Raw genomic sequence first — 21066 nt, 5'->3', positions numbered from 1 at the left:
ATATTAACTAAATGATGTGTCATACAAATACAGGAGTTTTTTTCTATTTACTACTTCAAGTACATTAATGCAATTCCTCTCTTGGTTAAGACAAGCTTATTCCACTTCCTGGAGATTCGTTGCACAAATTTTACCTACTAAACCAGCTCCAAGATCACAAGTTCAATTTGGAGACGAGCCTCAAAATACAATCTTGCCATTGGTCAGTTTGAAAAGTGAGTACAGAAACAACCAATCATAGCTACAAACTCTGCTTTTATAACATTAAAACCCAGCTTTCTTCTAGTCTGAATATCTAAAAAAGTTAACATACCAAAAACATATGGTTCTAAAGCCTTAGGTACTGTTCGAATACATTTCTGTAGATCCATCTCTGAACACTGTCCTTTCTCAAGACCAAAGGCCATTCCCATACGTTTTAACACTTCTATGTCATCATGAATTTCAAACGTATTATCAAAGTTGAACAAATATTCATCCCTGAAAAAACATACAGATATATAATACATGATTACAAGACAATGGGTATTTTTCTTTATTAAATTTGCAACTCTATAATCAGCTGCCTTATTCACATATAATTAACTAGAATGTGTCTGTAGGACACAGGGTATGCCCCCATTGGTACATTTGTCACAAATAAGGAGCAATAATTCAAATGTTTGCAGTGTTAATGGGGTTTAGCCTAAACAAACATTTTATGAAAAGGAGTCATTATTCTAAGCCACATATTTTTGAGCTATGAGCATCACAAACAAAAAATCAACTATTTTGGCTATTTCAAGGGCCATAACTCTGTAATAAGCGCAAAGACTCTCAAGAAGAATGCCTAGTGTGAAAGGTCACATCATGATAAAGACTCAAGCAAATTTTCATGAATTTACATTAAATACTTTTTGAGCTAGGCACATAATTAGGTGAAAATGTGCATTTTTTTACTATTTCAGGGGCCATAACTTTAAAAATAGTGCAAGTTTATATCATGATAAAACTTACGCAAGTTTTCAACCATTTATATGAAATACTAGGTGCATCAAAAGGTGAAAATGTGCATTTTTGACTATTTTAGGGCCAATAACTCTAAAAATAGGGAGCAGAGCCAGACAAAAAAAAGGAGGTGTGCAGGTTCATATCATGACAAAGACTCATACAAGGTTCAATCAATTTATATGGAATACTTTTTGAGCTAGGCACATCACAAGGTGAAAATGTGCAGTTTTGACTATTTCAGGGCCAATAACTCTGAAAATAGGGGGCAGAGCCAGACAAACAAGAGCTGTCCGTAAGACAGCCAAGCTCGACTATTCGAAATACTGGCCCAGAAGCAGGAAAATATTACCCAAAAAAGTTAAATATCAAAAGAGTTTTAAGTTCAAAAGGGGGAATAATTTGACCAAAATGCATATCAGTTATGGGACTTGCTGCTATCAACTAGTTTTATAACCCCGAAGGCACATGGGAAGTTTCAATTCAATATCTGCATTAGTTTTGGAGATAGAAACTTGCATGTAAAACTTTAACCAGAATTTTCAAAGTCCAAAAGGTGGCATAATTTGCCCAAAATACATGCCAGAGTTATGGGACTTGATCCAGTGAGGTTAGTAATTGATCTAGAAAAAGAAAAAATAAATTTCAAATCTATATGCCTTTTAGTAATAGCTGTATGTACTTGCATGCAAAACTTTAACCAGAATTTGCTAAGTCCAAAAGGGGGCATAATTTGGCCAAAATGAAGGTCAAAGTTATGGGACTTGATCCTATCAACTAGTTTTATAACCCCGAAGACACATGTGAAGTTTCAAATCAATATCTGCATTAGTTTTGGAGATAATAACTTGCATGTAAAACTTTAACCAACATTTTTTAAGTCTAAAAGGGGGCATAATTTGCTCAAAAAAACATGTCAGAGTTATGGGACTTGACCCAGTGAGGTTGGTAACTGATCTACAAAAAGAAAAAATAAGTTTTAAATCTATATGCCTTTTAGAAATAGTTGTATGTACTTGCACGCAAAACTTTAACCAGAATTTTCTAAGTCCAAAAGGGGGCATAATTTGGCCAAAATGAAAGTCAGAGTTATGGGACTTGCTGCTATCAACTAGTTTTATAACCCGGAAGACAAATGTGAAGTTTCAAATCAATATCTGCATTAGTTTTGGAGACAGTAACTTGCATGTAAAACTTTAACCAACATTTTCTAAGTCTAAAAGGGGGCATAATTTGCTCAAAATACATGTCAGAGTTATGGGTCTTGACCCAGTGAGGTTGGTAATTGATCTAGAAAAAGAAAAAATAAGTTTCAAATCTATATGCCTTTTAGAAATAGTTGTATGTACTTGCACGCAAAACTTCAACCAGAATTTTCTAAGTCCAAAAGGGGGCATAATTTGGCCAAAATGAAAGTCAGAGTTATGGGACTTGCTGCTATCAACTAGTTTTATAACCCCGAAGACACATGTGAAGTTTCAAATCAATATCTGCTTTAGTTTTGGAGATAGTAACTTGCATGTAAAACTTTAACCAAAATTTTCTAAGTCCAAAAGGGGGCATAATTTGCTCAAAATACATGTCAGAGTTATGGGACTTGACCCAGAGAGGTTGGTAATTGACCTATAAAAAGAAGAAATAAGTTTCAAAGCTATATGCCTTTCATTGATGGCTGTATGTACTTGCATGCAAAAACTAAACCAAGGTGTGACGCCGACGCCGACGCCAGGGTGAGTAGAATAGCTAGACTATTCTTCGAATAGTCGAGCTAAAAATAGGAGGTGAACAAGTTCATATCATGATTAAGACTCATCCAAGGTTTAATCAATTTATATGAAATACTTTTTGAGCTAGGCGCATGCGGCATCACAAGGTGAAAATGGGCATTTTTGCCTATTTCAGGGGCCATAACTCCAAAAATAGGGGAGAGATCAAATTGAACAAGAGCACCGCCTTGCGGGTGCTGACGCTCCTCTGATTTTTTTTGTATAATAGAAATATTGTCCTACCCATGATTTTCTAAGTCTAAAAAGGGCCATCACTCTTGCAAAAAGCAGGATAGAGTTATGTTTCTTGATGTACAGTGTCCACTTATGATGGTGAAAAACTGTTGCAAGTTTTAAAGCAATAGCTTTGATAGTTTATGAGAAAAGTTGACTTAAACATAGTATTCAACCAAGAAAATGATTTTTCTAAGTCCAAAAGGGGCAATAATTATTGCAAAAAGCAGGATGGAGTTATGTTGCTTGCTGTACAGGGTCAGCTTATGATGGTGAACAAGAGTTGCAAGTTTTAAAGCAATAGCTTTGATAGTTTAAGAGAAAAAGTTGACCTAAACATAAAACTTAACCAAGAAATCTGATATTTTCTGAGTCCAAAAGGGGCCATAAATCTTGCAAAAAGCAGGATGGAGTTATGTTTCTTGCTGTACAGGGTCAGCTTATGATGGTGAACAAGTGTTGCAAGTTTTAAAGGAAAAGCTTTGATAGTTTAGGATAAAAGCTGACCTAAACATAAAACTTAACCAAGAAAACTGATTTTCTAAGTCCAAAAGGGGCAATAATTCTTGCAAAAAGCAAGATGGAGTTATGTTTCTTGATGTACAGGTTCTGCTTATGATGGTGAACAAGTATTCCAAGTTTTTAAAGCAAAAGCTTTGATAGTTTAGGAGAAAAGTTGACCTAAACATAAAACTAACCAAGAAATCTGATATTTCTAAGTACAAAAGGGCCATAAATCTTGCAAAAAGCAAGATGGAGTTATGTTTCTTGCTATACAAGGGTCAGCTTATGATGGTGAACAAGTATTCCAAGTTTCAAAGCAATAGCTTTGATAGTTTAGGAGAAAAGCTGACCTAAACATAAAACTTAACCAGGCAACGCCGACGCCGACGCCGACAACCGCTCAAGTGATGACAATAACTCATCATTTTTTTTCAAAAAATCAGATGAGCTAAAAATAGGAGGTGCGCAAGTTCATATCATGATTAAGACTTATAGATGCAAGGTTTCATGAATCTATATCAAATACTTTTTGAGCTAGGCGTGTCACAAGGTGAAATGTGCATTTTTGACTATTTCAGAGGCCATAACTCTAAAATAGGGGGCGGAGCCTGACGAATAATAGGAGGTGCTCATGTTCATATCACAAAGACTTATGCAAGGTTTCATCAAGTTATGTCAAATACTTTTGAGCTAGGTGCATCGCGAACTTCAGACAGTTGGACGCACGCTCGGACAAGACCAAATCTATATGTCCCCACCACTCATGGGGGGCACAAAAACTAGCTACTTTTTTCTCTCGATGTACTGCTTTATAAAAATCACATTAAAGTTCAAAATCCATACTAGTTACATTAATTTTAATTAGGCAGTAAACATTTTAATAAGAATATTCAAAAGACGTTACACTCATGCTGGAGTAGAAAACTCTGTACAAAACATGAGCTATCTAATGACAGCATCTATTTGAGACCCTTTCACATAATAGAAGATTATACACAAAAGCTTCATCAACATTTTGCAAGTTGACAATGGGGAAGTTTTTTAAACAGTAAGACAGAGTTATGGAACCTGATTTTGAACAGTCATTTTCTGATGCTGAACATTAATACAGAGTTGTATAGCATCCAGTACAATTTTCCTGAGAAATCTGCTTAAATGCTTCTATGTAAATTGGGGAGTAATTCTGACAAAATACATAAGGTGATAAATACCCCCCACATGCACTGACACAGTACATTGCAATTTGATGCACACATGATTGCATAATTATGTGGACTGTATGTATATAGACTGTATGTATGCAGTATAGCAACAAAAAACGAAGTCCCATAACTATGCAGAATATTTATCTAAAAGAACGTAACATGCACCATGCACAACTAGGGTTTGTACTGATCACTTGTGTGAGGTTTCATTAAATTGTGTGCAAGGGTTCGGAAGATTAGGCGTGCACAAGACTGAATATGCAGACTGTATGTACATAGTATGTTAACAAGAAACAAAGTCTCATAACTCTGCAATTTTTGTTGTTGAAAGAACCTAACATGCCCCATGCACAACTACTGCTGTTACTGATCACTTGTGTGAGGTTTCATTAAATGGTATCAAGGGGATGAGGAGAGATGGTGCACACAAGATTGTGTCTATGTATATAGTATAGTAACAAAAAACAAAGTCCTGTAACTCTGCCAATTTTTTTTCTGAAAGAACTTAACATGCCCAGTGCACAACTACTGTTGTTACTGATCACTTGTGTGAAGTTTCATTAAATTGTGTTAAGGGGGTGAGGAGAGATGGTGCGCACAAGATTGTGTCTATGTATATAGTATAGTTACAAAAAACAAAGTCCCGTAACTCTGCAACTTTTTCCCTGAAAGAACCAAACATGCCCCATGCACAACTACTGTTGTTACTGATCACTTGTGTGAAGTTTCATTAAATTGTGTCAAGAGGATGAGGAGAGACGGTGCGCACAAGACTGTCTATGGACAGACAGACGGACAACCTGAAACCAGTATAACCCGCCTTACAACTTTGTTGTCAGGGGGTACAATAACCAGAATATATATAACCTGCTCTGTGAAATAATCTTGTGATGCCAGACTTGTGTTGCCACATCCAATACTTCCTCAAAATTTTATGTTTATTTTGGGTTTAACACAGTTTTTCAACAGTATTTCAGTTCTGTAGCAGTGGGCAGTTAACCTAACCAGTGTTCCTGAATTCTGTACCAGTACAAACCTGTTCTCCACAAGTAACAGCCAACTTCCCCACATGAATTATCAGAGTTGGAGGACAAATGATTTCAGATGCAATGTCTTTTATCAAATCGTCAGGGAGAACATACGCCCTGCCCGAGGATGGACCTCGCGATCCGTAGACTAACACTCTCCTTACTGAGCTAAGCAGGCGAGTTAGAGTTATGTAACTTGTCCTGCGAAGTCATATAATGCTGAAGATAACTGTGAAGTTGTAAAGAATTCGGCCAAGTAGTTTTTAAACAAGAGCTGTCACTAATGGTGACAAATGCCCCCGCAGCGCCTTGACCTTTGACCTGGTGACCTTGACCTTTCACCCGGTGACCCTAAAGTCAGTAGGGGTTGTGTACTCAATAAGTACTATCAGCATTTTGAAGGTCCTGGGTGCAGTGCCTTCATGCAAAAAGTTAACGTGACCACTTTTCTGTAGTACACCTTCGGGGGCATAAAAACCTGCTTAATACAAAACTTTTGTAATGAAGGCATAGACAGAAAGGTGACAACAAAAGCTCTCGTATCTGTAAAATTACAAATAGTTAACCTAAAAGCACAACAACAATTTTATCTCTAAAACACGAAGACATAGAAGCAACAGCCGTGTGATACTGCAGCTACACTGAATTAAAACAATGGGTAAAACCCTGAAAAAAAAAAAAAAACGAAAACATACTTGTCTTTGGAGATACTACAATCTATCACAGTCTTTTTGCTGGTGTTTACTATAATATATGGCAATTGTATTGCAGAGTTCGGTGGTGGAGGTCCCTGAGATTTTTCTAACTCCCTGTTGCGCTGCACAAGATTCTTGAAAGCAATTTGCTGGAAAATAAAGCAAGACTTTAAAATAACTTAGCAGTTTTTGATGGCTGTCATGGATGTAATGTAAGTCAACGTTCCTATTACATTTCTAAGCGAATATTGAACATTTGAATACAGTACAATAGTAATTTCAAAGTGAAAATTCACTGGTAATGAATTTCAAGGTTAAGAAGTATGGGACATTAAATACACCAAGGTGAGAACCAGATGTTACCAGTAAACAGTAACTAATGTAATCCATTATATTGGTCTGCCCATGCCTAATACACTGATGGTACAAATCTGATTTTTTGTGTATGACACACCTTGAAGACATGGAACCCCTTGAAACATTCACAAGTTATAGAGACTCATACATTTTTTGGATGGCCAAAGACAGTATTGAGTAATGTTATGAGAGATTACTATATATGCATGAAGGTGAACATAAATAGAGATAAACCTTGAACATACCTGTAATATCAGCTCCTGTAGTTGTTGAGTTTTGTGTTTTATTCTTTCTATTCTTTTCTGCTTTTCCAACTAAAATTGATCAAATAAAACTGCTTACAGCAAAATTCCACAAAGCTCTTGATGTTGGCCTTTTAAGTTTTAGTCACAATTACCTAATTTAGTCTTTCAATTCTTTTTTTCAACATGAATAAAGCTGTGCATATGAAAAAAGTTCCTGTTTTTTTACTAATTCAAAATAAAACTTGAAGGCAGAACAGTTAATACCACTGGAAAGAAGGGGAATTTATTGACTATATTTATTAATCATTAAATCTATAATGTTCTTTCAGTTAAGTCACATACCTCTAAATTTTGACATTCCTGAGCAGAGTTGGTGGGCAGACCAATCCATCGGATTTCTTTCTTCTCTTTAGAAATAATATTCATGGCCATCAGAACATTCAAAGCATCGTAGACCCTTCTCCGAATATTCTTTTGGTCATATTGCTGAAAGGTAAATAGTAAACACTTCATACAAGTACAGTGTCATTTGCTCATATCCTCTGCTCTATGTGTGAACGTTGTCAATTAATGGAGAACCAAGTTAGTAATTATTAAGTTAAATGCCAGAATTATTCGGAGGAAAAAACATCTTTAAACTTTTCATTTCAGTACCAAACACTGATCACAGCACAACCTCTGTGACATCTTCCAAGGCGGCTGCTCTAGACAGGCTTCAGTGTAATAGTACAGAGCGTCCAAAATAAAATTAAGAAACTTTTTTCACATTTTTATGGAAGGTTTTCCTCAAAACCAGATCTTATAGCCTTTGTCTCAACAACTTTAATCAACCATCTCCAAAACTGTTTCGTATTTATAGAAATTATAGAAAATATAATATTTTCTTTTAAATTTCTTCTTACATTTTTTTCTGAAGTTTTCTTTCTTTCAAGTTTTGAGTGAATTTCAAGATTTCTTCAAGCTTTTTTTAAGTGTTAGTCATTTTCAAGGTCAATGACTTTTCAAGGTATGTGCAAACCCTGGTACTGGTCTCTACATTAAGTACACAATATAATGTAGGCCGTTCCATGACAAAACCTGTATTACTTAGTGATATAAAATCAAAATTGAGGTTAACAAAATATTCATGAAGTTTTTTGTGTTTCAAATCTGAAGAAGTTGCTTTCACTTATTCAAGACTAAGAATGTTTTCGACTTTGTGAGACAATGAGGGCAATTAATAGATGTGACAATAAGAACATCATGAAAGCAGTGTAACGCCTTTGTGTACGGCATGTAATTTTCATGCCATCTCTGTAACAAATTATGCATTTCATTAACTAAATATCAAACATTTGAACATTAAAAAACACTTTAAACTGTTTTATTGAAAAGTAACTAAACCATGTATTTTTGGTTTCATCAGTCTTTTATCTATACTACTGTATATTCTCATGGCGCATGGATGCTTGGAATTCGGATGCCACAACAACACAATTAACATTCACTTGTAAAATATGGTAGAATTTGATTTGGTTAAGATAACAACTAGTTTCTAGTTTCTGTATCAGAAAAACAATGATTTTCCAACATTTTAACCCATTCATTATGCAATAATTATATCATAACACAAATACAGGTTTTCTTATGGAACGACCCGGGTAATCTAGGTTTATATTTTAAAGCATATTAAACAATCTGATAATATTTCATTGACTTACTGCATCTTGCGGTGACATTAAGTTTCGTGGATCACTAAACTCTGCCACTAACTCATCAGCAACCTCATTATATGATGTAACTCCCTTCTTTTGAACCTTTTCACAAACTTTCATAGAAAAATGCCTGAGACCTTTACCACCTTTTTCTCCCTTTTTGGACCTCTTGCTACAAAAACAGACATGACAATTTTAAGTGCATTCAATACAAGAGTAGCCTAACTTCTGTTTTATATTCTTTAAAGTCAGGGGTGTTGAATTCCTATGTCCGACTTGAGACTTTTTGATGGTGGACAAGCGAGTTTTCACATTCCGTTTGTCCATGGACAAGCACAAATTTTCTGGTTTGAAATGAAACAAGAGTGCCAGAATGTCACAATATACGCCCGTCTCAGGAAATTTCTTTACACTAGCACCTGTATTTGCAAATGGAATTTTAATTTTCTAGTTGTTTACAATGTTTTTTTAGAAATTATAGTAATTCTTTTATTTTTCTAAGTCCACAAAAAAAATCCTTACCAGGTAGAGATACCTTAAAATACACCCAAAATTTTAAAGTAACATCAATGTTGTACCACAGAAAAGTGGTCTTGGTTTTTCCCTAGGGTCAATTATAAACAAGAGGACCATGATGGTCCTGAATCGCTCACCTATCCCCACATGACCCAGTGTTGAACTGAGTATGACGTCATTATTTCTATTATCTGACATAGTGACCTAGTTTTTGAGCACATGTGACCTAGATATCATCAAGATAAAAAATTCTGACCAATTTTCATGAAGATCCATTGAAAAATATGGCCTCTAGAGAGGTCACAAGGTTTTTCTATTATTTGACCTAATGGCCTAGTTTTTGAAGGCACGTGACCCACTTTTAAACTTGACCTAGATATCATGAAGGTGAACATTCTCACCAATTTTCATGAAGATCTCGTGAAAAATATGGCCTCTAGAGAGGTCACAAGGTTTTTCTATTTTTCGACCTACTGACCTAGTTTTTGACCGCACATGACCCAGTTACAAACCTGACCTAGATATCATCAAGCTGAACATTCTCACCAATTTTCATGAAGATCCGGTGAGAAATATGGCCTCTAGAGAGGTCACAAGGTTTTTTCAATTTTTACACCTACTGACCTAGTTTTTAACCCCACGTGACCCAGTTTCGAACTTGACTTAGATATCATCAAGGTGAACATTCTGACCAATAATCATGAAGATCTCATGAAAAATATGGCCTCTAGAGAGGTCACAAGGTTTTTCTATTTTTAGATCTACTGACCTAGTTTTTAACCCCACGTGACCCAGTTTCGAACTTGACCTAGATATCTTCAAGGTAAACACTCTGACCAATTTTCATGAAGATCCATTGAAAAATATCGCCTCTAGAGAGGTCACAAGGTTTTCCTATTTTTAGACCTACTGACCTAGTTTTTGACCGCACGTGACCCAGTTTCGAACTTGACCTAGATATCATCAAGGTGAACATTCTGACCAATTTTCATGAAGATCCATTGAGAAATATGGCCTCTAGAGAGGTCACAAGGTTTTTCTATTTTTAGATCTACTGACCTAGTTTTTGACCCCACATGACCCAGTTTCGAACTTGACCTAGATATCATCAAGGTGAACATTCTGACCAATACTCATGAAGATCTCATGAAAAATATGGCCTCTAGAGAGGTCACAAGGTTTTTCTATTTTTAGATCTACTGACCTAGTTTTTAACCCCACGTGACCCAGTTTCGAACTTGACTTAGATATCATCAAGATGAACATTCTGACCAATTTTCATGAAGATCCATTGAGAAATATGGCCTCTAGAGAGGTCACAAGGTTTTTCTATTTTTAGACCTAATGACCTAGTTTTTGACCCTACGTGACCCAGTTTCGAACTTGACCTAGATATCATCAAGATAAACATTCTGACCAATATTCATGAAGATCTCATGAAAAATATGGCCTCTAGAGAGGTCACAAGGTTTTTCTATTTTTAGACCTACTGACCTAGTTTTTGAACCCACGTGACCCAGTTTCGAACTTGACCTAGATATCATCAAGGTGAACATTCTGACCAATTTTCATGAAGCTCTTATGAAATATATGGCCTCTAGAGAGGTCACAAGGTTTTTCTATTTTTAGATCTACTGACCTAGTTTTTGATGGCACGTGACCCAGTTTCGAACTTGACCTAGATATCATCAAGATGAACATTCTGACCAACTTTCATAAAGATCCCATGAAAAATGTGACCTCTAGAGTGGTCACAAGCAAAAGTTTACGGACGCACGGACGCACGGACGCACTGACGCACGGACGGACGACGGACGACGGACACCGCGCAATCACAAAAGCTCACCTTGTCACTTTGTGACAGGTGAGCTAAAAAGTTACAATGTAAGTTATTTATAGTAACAACTAAGGGAAGTTAATCTTAAAAGAGAGAGAAAAAAAAAAAAAAAAAATAAAAAATAAAAAACAAGAGTGTAAGAATGTCACAATATACGCCCGTCACAGCAAATTTCTTTACTCTAGCACCTGTATTTGCAAATGGAATTTTAATTTTGTGGTTGTATAGTAATAACTGTAAGTGATTTGTTTTTCTAAGTCCACAAAAAAACTCCTTACCAAGTAGAGATACCTTAAAATACACCTAAAATTGGAAAGTAACATCTATGTTGTAACACAGAAAAGTGGTCTTGGTTTTTCCCTACGGTCAATTATAAAAAAGTTACAATATAAGTTATTTATAGTAACAACTAAGGGAAGTTAATCTTTAAAAAAAAAAAAAAAAATAAAAAAAAAATGTAAGTCCTCATAAAAATCTTTACCAGGTAGAGACTGGTCAAAATACACCTCAAAATTGAATGTAGCATTCATGTTGTACTACAGAAAAATGGTCTTGATTTTTCCCTACGACTAGTAATGAAAAAGTTACAATATAAGCTATTTATAGTAACAACAAAGGGAAGTAATTCTAAAGAAGGGAACTGCGCATGACACTTCGTCTCATGATGGTGTATAATTGTGTCAAGTTACATCAAAATCCCTCCATGCATGAAGAAATGCTATGGACAAAGTCCTTCTTGTATCTGACCTTTGGCCTCTTAAGTGTGACCTTGACCTTAGACCTAGGGACCTGGTTCTTGCGCATGACACTACATCTCGTGGTGGTGAACATTTGTCCCAAGTTATATCAAAATCCCTCTATGCATGAAGAAGAAATGCTCCGGACAAGGTTTTCATTCTTGTATCCTTTGACCTCTAAGTGTGACCTTGACCTTAGACCTAGAGACCTGGTTCTTGCGCATGACACTCCGCCTCATGGTGGTGAACATTTGTGCCAAGTTATATCAAAATCCCTCTATGCATGAAGAAGAAATGCTCCGGACAAAGTTTTCATTCTTGTATTCTTTGACCTCTAAGTGTGACCTTGACCTTAGACCTAGGGACCTGGTTCTTGCGCATGACACTCCTTCTCATGATGATGAACAATTGTGCCAACTTTCATGAAAATCTCTCTATGCATGAAGAAGATATGCTCCGGACAAAGACATTCTTGAATTTGACCTTTGACCTCTAAGTGTGACCTTGACCTTAGACCTAGGGACCTGGTTCTTGCGCATGACACTCCATCTCATGATGGTGAACAACTGTGCCAAGTTTCATCAAAATCCCTCCATGCATGTAGAAGATATGCTCCGGACAAAGTCTGTGGATGCCGCCCGCCCGCCCGCCAGGGGCGTTCCCATAATACGTCCCGTTTTTCAAACGGGCGTATAATTACAAGTCCATCAAAAAAATCCTTACCAGGTAGAGATAGCTCAAAATACACCTCAGAATTGGATGTAACATGCATGTTGTACTACAGAAAAGTGGTCTCGATTTTTCCCTACGACTTGTAATGAAAAAGTTACAATATAAGCTATTTATAGTAACAGCAAAGGGAAGTAATTCAAAAGAAGGGACCAGTGCATGACACTCTGTCTCATGATGGTGTACAATTGTGCCAAAGTACATCAAAATCTCTCCACGCATGAAGAAGAAATGCTCCTGACAATGTCATTCTTGTATCTGACCTTTGGCCTCTAAGTGTGACCTTGACCTTAGACCTAGGGACCTGGTTCTTGCGCATGACACTCCGTCCCGTGCTTGTGAACATTTGTGCCAAGTTGTATCAAAATCCCTCAATGCATGAAGAAGAAATGCTCTGGACAAAGTTTTCATTCTTGTATACTTGACCTCTAAGTGTGACCTTGACCTTACCCCTAGGGACCTGGTTCTTGCGCACAACATTCCATCTCATGATGGTGAACAATTGTGCCAAGCTACATTAAAGTCCTTTCATGCATGAAGAAGATATGTTCCGGACAAGGTTTTCATTTTTGTATCTTTTGACCTCTAAGTGTGAACTTGACATTAGATCTAGGGACCTGGTTCTTGCGCATGACACTCCCTCTCATTATGGTGAACAACTGTGCCAAGCTACATCAAAATCCTTCCATGCAAGAAGATATGCTCCAGACAAAGTCATTCTTGAATTTTTCATTCTTGTATCCTTTGACCTCTAAGTGTGACCTTGACCTTAGACCTAGGGACCTGGTTTTTGCGCATGACACTCCGTCTCATGATGATGAACAATTGTGCCAACTTTCATCAAAATCCCTCCATGCATGAAGAAGATATGCTCCTGACAAAGTCATTCTTGAATTTGACCTTTGACCTCTAAGTGTGACCTTGACCTTAGACCTAGGGACCTGGTTCTTGCGCATGACACTCCGTCTCATGATGGTGAACAACTGTGCCAAGTTTCATCAAAATCCCTCCATGCATGTAGAAGATATGCTCCGGACAAAGTCTGTGGACACAGCCCGCCCGCCCGCCAAGAGCGTTCCCATAATACGTCCCGTTTTTCAAACGGGCGTATAAAAAGGAAAGAATAATTTAGAAACGCTGAACAAGCCAAAGCGTCAAAAGCTTATTTTTTGAATCAGCTAAAGTATTACACTTTATTATGTTTGCTTTTGTTACTACCTGTAGATTATTGTCCAAAATAAAGAATTATTTGCATGCTGAAATGTTGAAAATCAAGGCAAGCAAGTTTTGACTGCGAACAAGTAGATGTTTAAGCTCATTTGTCCGTGGACAAGTGAAAAATATTGGGATTTCCGCACCCCTGATTTAAAGGCAATTTTTATTATTGTCATTAACTTCGTTTCAAATCACACTGAGAGTTCAAGTCATATGGCAACATTCCAGCTTCAATGGCAGAGGCAGACTCTACGTGCCCTTCCTGGTATAACTTCCAGCCAGGAGAATACATGGGTAGAACCATCAACTTTGTACAACATGTCAAGCTAGATGGTTGGCCAAGACGGGTTTGATTGTCAAGCTATACCCATTTGCATGTAAACTTCAACTAGTTAAAGCAAACAGTGCCCAATCTAATCCATTTTCAGCTGTCTCTTGTAATTGCTAGATGTCAATGACGCAGCAAAATGAATCCAGAATTTTAACAACTCCTTTAGAAGATACTAAGTAACAAGAGCTCGTCAAACACGAAATGCCCCCCTTGATGCATTCAGTAATTGCACAAGGAACAGAAATTATTTGCTCACTGTAAACAAAAGTTCTACTGTTCTGGTTCAATGTGACATTGACCTTTGACCTCAAAATCAACAAGGGTCATCTGCTGGTCACGATCAATCTCCCTATTAAATTTAGTGATCCTAGGCCCAAGCACTCTCAAGGTATCGTACGGAAAGGGTCTTACTGTTCCAGGTCAATGTGACCTTGACCTTTAGCCTACAGACCTCAAAATCTATATGGGGTCATCTACTGGTCATGACCAACCTCCCTATCAAGTTTCATGAACCTAGGCCCAAGCGTTCTCAAGTTATTGTCTGGAAACGGTTTAAATGTTCCGGGTCACTGTAACCTTGACCTTTGACCTACTGACCTTAAAATCAATAGGGGTCATCTGCTGGTCATGATGAACCTCTCTATCATCTTTCATGACCCTTGGCCAAAGTGTTCTCAAGTTATTGTCCAGAAACCGTTTAACTGTTCCTGGCCAATCTGACCTTGAACTTCGACCAAATGATCTCAAAATCAATAGGGGTCATCTGCTGGTCATGATCAATCTCCCTATCAATTTTCCTGATCCTAGCCTCAAGCAATATTGAGTTATCACCCGGAAACCATTTTACTGTTCCTGGTCACTGTGACCTTGACCTTCGACCTACTGACCTCAAAATCAATAGAGGTCATCTGCTGTTCATGACCAACCTCCCTATCAACTTTCACAATCCTAGGCCCATGCAATCTTGAGTTATCACCCGGAAACCGTTTAACTGTTCCGGGTCACTGTGACCTTGACCTTCAACCTACTGATCTCAAAATCAATAGAGGTCATCTGCTGTTCATGACCAACCTCCCTATCAACTTTCACAATCCTAGGCCCATGCAATCTTGAGTTATCACCAGGAGACCGTTTAACTGTTCCAGGTCACTGTGACCTTGAACTTTGACATACTGACCTCAAAATCAATATGGGTCATCTGCTGATCATGACCAACCTCCCTATCAATTTTTTTATGATCCTAAGCCTAATCATTCTTGAAATATCATCCGGAAACCATTTAACTGTTCCGGGTCACTGTGACCTAGACCTTTGACATACAGATCTCAAAATCAATAGGGGTCATCTGCACGTGATGACCAACCGTCCTATCAACCTTCATGATCCAAGGTCCAAGCGTTCTTGAGTTATCATCCGGAAACGGATCGGTCTACATACAGACCGACCAACCGACAACTGCAAAACAATATACCCCTCCTTCTTCGAAGGGGGGCATAATAAAGTTCAACAACTCATAATTAAATTCTTTAAGGGGATGCTCAACGAAAACAAGTAAGCTCAATATCAATACAATGTCAATGTCGCCTCGTAATGACATTTTAATTACTGTGAAATCATCATGGTCAATGTTGTTCCAATACGTTCCGTATGAACAAAGATAATTTCTATATATTCTCTTGAGAAACGTTGAAATGCACAAACTTAAACCTACGCAAAACATTCCTTTTCACCAAAACGATGGAATTGTATGCCACTGAAATTAAATGATTTCACAGTAATTAGTGCTAGTTTTTTTCAAAATTACCCATCCATATAGTCTGTTTCAATAATAATTTCACTTTGCCGCTTTTTCCCATGTATGACAGGAGTGTGTGGACTAGATGCTGTGGTGATGACACGTGGAGATCCTGGATACTGTTGTTGCTGCTGTGCTGTCAACACATTCTGAAACAATTTTGTATTTAATTTTATTATCCAAAACTTACAAGTTCAAACAATTTCGTTTTCATCTTTTGCAATTAACGGCACATGTATTTTCATCTGCACTGGTGCTTACTGAGATACTAGCTTACATACAAAAACTTATTACCAAAAATTGCTAAGTCGAAAAAGGGGCATAATATTGTAAAACAAGAGTGGCAGACTGTCACAAAATACACCTGTCACTGAATCTGGCCTAATTCAAGGGCCATAATCCAAGAGAGCCTGGGGCGATTTGGCTGGTTATCAACCCTGACAGAGATATTTTGCCCATAAACATTGTCGGCAAGTTTGGTGAAGATTGGATGAAAACTGTTCGACTTAGAGAGCGGACTAGACTTAATTCACAAATTTTAGAGTAATTCAAAGGCCAAGTTCCAAGAGTGCCTAAGGCCATTTTGCTGGTTATCAAACTTGGCCAAGATATTATGCCCACAAACATTGTTACCAAGTTCGGTGAAGATAGGATGAAAACTATTTGACCTAGAGAGCGGACATGCTTTTGGACGCCCCCCGCCCGCCTGCCACAGGTGTTCACATAATACACCCCGCTCATCCAGAGACGGGCATATAAAACAAATTTATGAAACCTATGCAGTGTAAGTCAGTTCTTCACAGTGACCAAGTGTATGAAGTTTCAATCCATTCCCACAAGTGGTTTCTGTGATACCAGCTTACATACAAAAACTCAGGACGCCAATGCAGATGCCGAGGAATGGAAGAGTTCAACAGCTTTACATATTCTTCGAATAGTCAAACTAAAAATAAATTCTTACATTTTGGAAAGTTTCCCTGTCACAACTGCAAATATCAGCCTTGGTTATACCAGGATGAGGGACCTGTTCCTGTTATAAATCTGGATTTAGAGGCTACTCTCAAAACACCAGCATTTGATTGATGTTTCTGAGCATTGATTTTTCAGGGATGGGTCCCCAAACTAAGTTTTGTAACCCTACACCCAGCTTCCTCTTTCCTGGTCTCCTGCTTATTCCGTAACGTCTGTGATCTACTGTCATTTCAAGCCTTATCTTTGAAAATATTTCACTTAAGGTGAAGTATTACCGAAAATGAAAAACTAAATTCTGCAAAGCATCTGTTACTTTTATCTTACCTGTGTATGGACAACTCTTGGCATTAGATGTGTTTGTTCATTTCGGTATGGAGATGACTTGTGAGGCGAGATCGGAACAGCCACCACTTGAACTGAAAACATGATTATGTAAATAACATAAAACTAAAAATGTGTCCATGGGTGTGCAGATGCCCCCACTACATGACATTAAAATGACAATTTTTTCCTAGGTCAGGGGCCATAACTCCTACAATACTGAATGAATCCAGACGCGAAACCCCAGGTGCACGACTGCACTTGCTGACCAACATTCCTGTAAAGTTTTGTGACTCTATGTTAAATACTTTTGGAGCTAGGTGCGACAACATTCTTGGACGGACGGACAAGAGCTAATCTATATGCCCCCACCAATCAATGGTGGGGGGAGGGGGGAAGAGGGGGGTGCGTGCATGTGTGTGTTAATCTGTGCTTTACGTTACTAATACAATCTCATTATCCCTCTTTTTCTTTTACTTTTGATTTGGATTTCAAGTCAATTCAACAAAATTTAGGTCATATTGTGACTTTTTCAGCTTTAAATGGAAAGAGACTCCAGGTGGCCCTCTGGGTATTATTTAAGGCACAAATATGCACCTGGGCAGAACCACCTTCTGCCAGCTAGCATGATGCCTCCATAATGAAAGAATTGTAGACTCCAAAGCCAGGTTTCAAACCCACATCGATAATTCATCATAGCTTCATTCGCCAACCATAACACTGCAATGCCCTCAAAGTGTCTAGCATGAGTATGAATCAGCCATTGTCCCCTTAATTGAATACTACCTACTATGTGTGCCTTTAGAGTTTCAACATTTGCACAACCAATGTTACTAATGGTTGCAAACAAAATCACTGACATAGATCTGGAGACGTGCTTCAGAAAGGCGATACTGAAAGATCACAACCAACCTGTTCTACTTCCTGAGGAGCTCTGTTCCTTGATTGCCGTTAGATCACCATTAGCATCCATAATACCATGCTGAAATATATCAAAAGCCTTTTCATGCAAAAATTTAAGTGCAGTGTAAAAGAAATTCTAAAACTACTATTCATTAAATTCACCATCCTTCAAAAAAGTCCATATGGTATCTCCTGCAAAACTGGGCTGTTTTCCTGTACATATCAGCAGCAATAAATACCCAGTTAGTGATTTCTCGATTCAAAGCTGACACACTTCCCATTTCTTGTGATATAATCCATTAGGTAACAACTTCAATGTTTTATAGTTATAACTAGCAACTTGTAAAATGCAAGACTTTCATTTAAATGATCTCTCTTTTCTTTTCAAATGCCCACTTTGACCAAAAGTATGCTTAATTTTCAAGAACTCTTCCCAATTCAGAGGAAAATACTCTAAATATAATCAACAAAGTTACATTTCTCCTACATGGATCGGTAGGTATGCACCAGATATGGGTAGTCCCCAAAACTAGTTTTCAACCTGCATGCTCCTAAAAATGCTATATCCTCTTGTTGTAAATGGCTTTTTTGAAACATTTAACCCCAGAATCACCTGCTTTTAAAAATAAGCTGTTGATGTTTCTTCACAAATCTATAAAGTTTTAAAACTTTCTTTTTTTCAGAGTTTGGTACTTTACATTTCCAATTATTATATATTGTTTAAAGCGTATTGTTCACATTTTTGTAGGTAAAAAAAATGCCCTCTCTTAATTTGTTAAAAATTATTTGTTGTAATAAGAAATAAGATCCTTCAGTATGATTTTTTTAACAGCAACACCCCCCCCCTCGCAACAACTCACTAACTATAAAATACAAGAATGTTTATTCAAAGAAGTAAAGGAACTTTCGAAATGGGGAACAAAATAAAAATTCTGTTTTTGTTCAATTTACAAGTAGCAATCCATATTAATTAACTGTTTTCACTTTTCTGTTTCTGTTTTCTTTAGTACATGTACATGTGACGCTCTTTTATATATAATTTTTGCATCTAACTCTGCAACTTGCCATACTTTTGAAAGTTTTCACAGAATCTGTAAAAGACAACCAAATCAATCACACAATGTCGCCAGCTAAAATAGTCAATTCAATCATGCTACTTTATTTGCATAAAAAACAAAAAGGCATAAATCTTAAAATGATTTTTCAGGTAATAATTTTACATTACCATCATCCACAGAATTCTCCTTTACTATAATTCTATCTATATATCCAGCATTAAAACAAATCTCATTTCAAATATTTGAATCTGTACAAAACGAGTGGTGTGTATTGACCCTTATCATTGTTTACGAAATATAGAAAGCTTTGCTTGGTAACAGATTATGTCAGTTCAATTTTCTTTTGTGCACCACTGGTAAAAAAGTTCACTGTTATAGTCTGTTTCAAATTTATTTTTTTAAATAAAATATAATATAAAACAACTTTCAATAAAAATAGGAACTGTAAATGTTTCAATTTTAACATGTAGCATTATATGTAAAAGTTCCAAATAACTTAATTGGACTTAAAACTTATCTGTGGCTATCTATTTGAAATACAGTTACAATTTTACATACACAAACTAAATGCTTTTCCAATCAATTGTCTCCTGCTGATAAACACTAATTACAACAATTAACCCTGTGAAGTAGGAAGTAACAATACAAACATGCTCCAATAACTGCCTGGCCAATTACAATTTACTGATCAATTATTGATTGAACTTCACCCAGCAAAAAACTCAACTCTACACAAGATAAACTAGGTCACAGTATGCAAATTTAAGAGCAGGTGTAGTAAAAACCACAAGTATTTGTGGAGTGTGATGTTGACTTCAAATAAAACCTGAAATACTGCAAAAATGTTACTTAAAAGCTAAGAAGATAAAGACTGATACCACCTTATCACGAATTTCTTTAATAAATTGAAGAAGGAGGAAGTTGCAAAGTACAAAAATCTCAAACAGCCGAGCAAAAAATGACAATACTTAAATCTACCAATAAGTGTATTTGCAAGTTGTGATCTGAACTGGAGACAATTTCGTGACAATGCAATTAAAATAATGGTTATTTTCCATAAAATTACGCTTCACTGTACTTATATCCTTTCGACGGCCACATGCTGTAGGTGTAGAACAGCCATAACGTAATGAAGCATTCCAAAATTTTGAGTTCCCCAAAGCCCTGCTTTTGCGCAATAAAACGGAAAGAAATTTAGCTTTCCATTATTATAGCCATTGTGTAAAAACAAGAGCTGTCTCCATAGGATGACACATGCCCCCGATGGCACTTTAAATGTATAGTTATGGCCGATGTTAGAGTTTAGGACCTTTGACCTACGGAGCTGGGTCTTGCGCGCAACACGTTGTCTTACTGTGTCACACATTCATGCGTAGTTATTTTAAAATCCATGCATGAATGACAAAAATATGGACCAGACATGCCCATCAATGCACTATCATGAAAAATGACCTTTAACGTCTAAGTGTGACCTTGACCTTTGAGCTACAGACCTGGGTCTTGCGCGCGACACGCCGTCTTACTGTGGTACACATTCATGCCAAGTTATTTGAAAATCCATCCATCGATGACAAAGATATGGACCGGACACGCCCATCAATGCACTATCCTTTAATGTCTAAGTGTTACCTTGACCTTTGAGCTACAGACCTGGGTATTGCGCACAACACGTAGTCTTACTGTGGTTCACATTCATGCCAAGTTATTTGAAAATCCATCCATCGATGACAAAGATATGGACCGGACATGCCCATCAATGCACTATCCTTTAATGTCTAAGTGTGACCTTGACCTTTGAGCTACGGACCTGGGTCTTGCGCACGACACGTTGTCTTACTGTGGTACACATTCAGGCCAAGTTATTTGAAAACCCATCCATTGATGACAAAGATATGGACCGGACACACCCATCAATGCACTATCCTTTAATGTCTAAT

The 21066-nt window shown here is 37.2% G+C and overlaps 1 protein-coding gene across 1 annotated transcript in view; it reads right to left on the bottom strand.

Moving 5' to 3' along the window:
* LOC123553872 (transcription factor Dp-1-like) overlaps positions 1 to 21066 on the bottom strand; it is a 41164-nt gene that overhangs the window by 4264 nt on the left and 15834 nt on the right. Inside the window, exons 3-10 of the mRNA XM_045343579.2 lie at positions 18081 to 18150; positions 17172 to 17263; positions 15885 to 16024; positions 8722 to 8887; positions 7364 to 7507; positions 7022 to 7090; positions 6420 to 6568; positions 314 to 480 (exon numbers count right to left, since the gene is read on the bottom strand). Of these exons, the coding sequence (XP_045199514.1) occupies positions 314 to 480; positions 6420 to 6568; positions 7022 to 7090; positions 7364 to 7507; positions 8722 to 8887; positions 15885 to 16024; positions 17172 to 17263; positions 18081 to 18150 (997 nt within the window). The remainder of the gene's footprint in view (positions 1 to 313; positions 481 to 6419; positions 6569 to 7021; positions 7091 to 7363; positions 7508 to 8721; positions 8888 to 15884; positions 16025 to 17171; positions 17264 to 18080; positions 18151 to 21066) is intronic.

This window comes from Mercenaria mercenaria, chromosome 7 (assembly GCF_021730395.1).
Source record: "Mercenaria mercenaria strain notata chromosome 7, MADL_Memer_1, whole genome shotgun sequence".
In the NCBI taxonomy this organism is placed as follows: domain Eukaryota; kingdom Metazoa; phylum Mollusca; class Bivalvia; order Venerida; family Veneridae; genus Mercenaria; species Mercenaria mercenaria.
The sequence above is the reverse complement of the archived record's forward strand: the minus strand, read 5'-3'. Positions and strand labels throughout refer to the sequence as shown.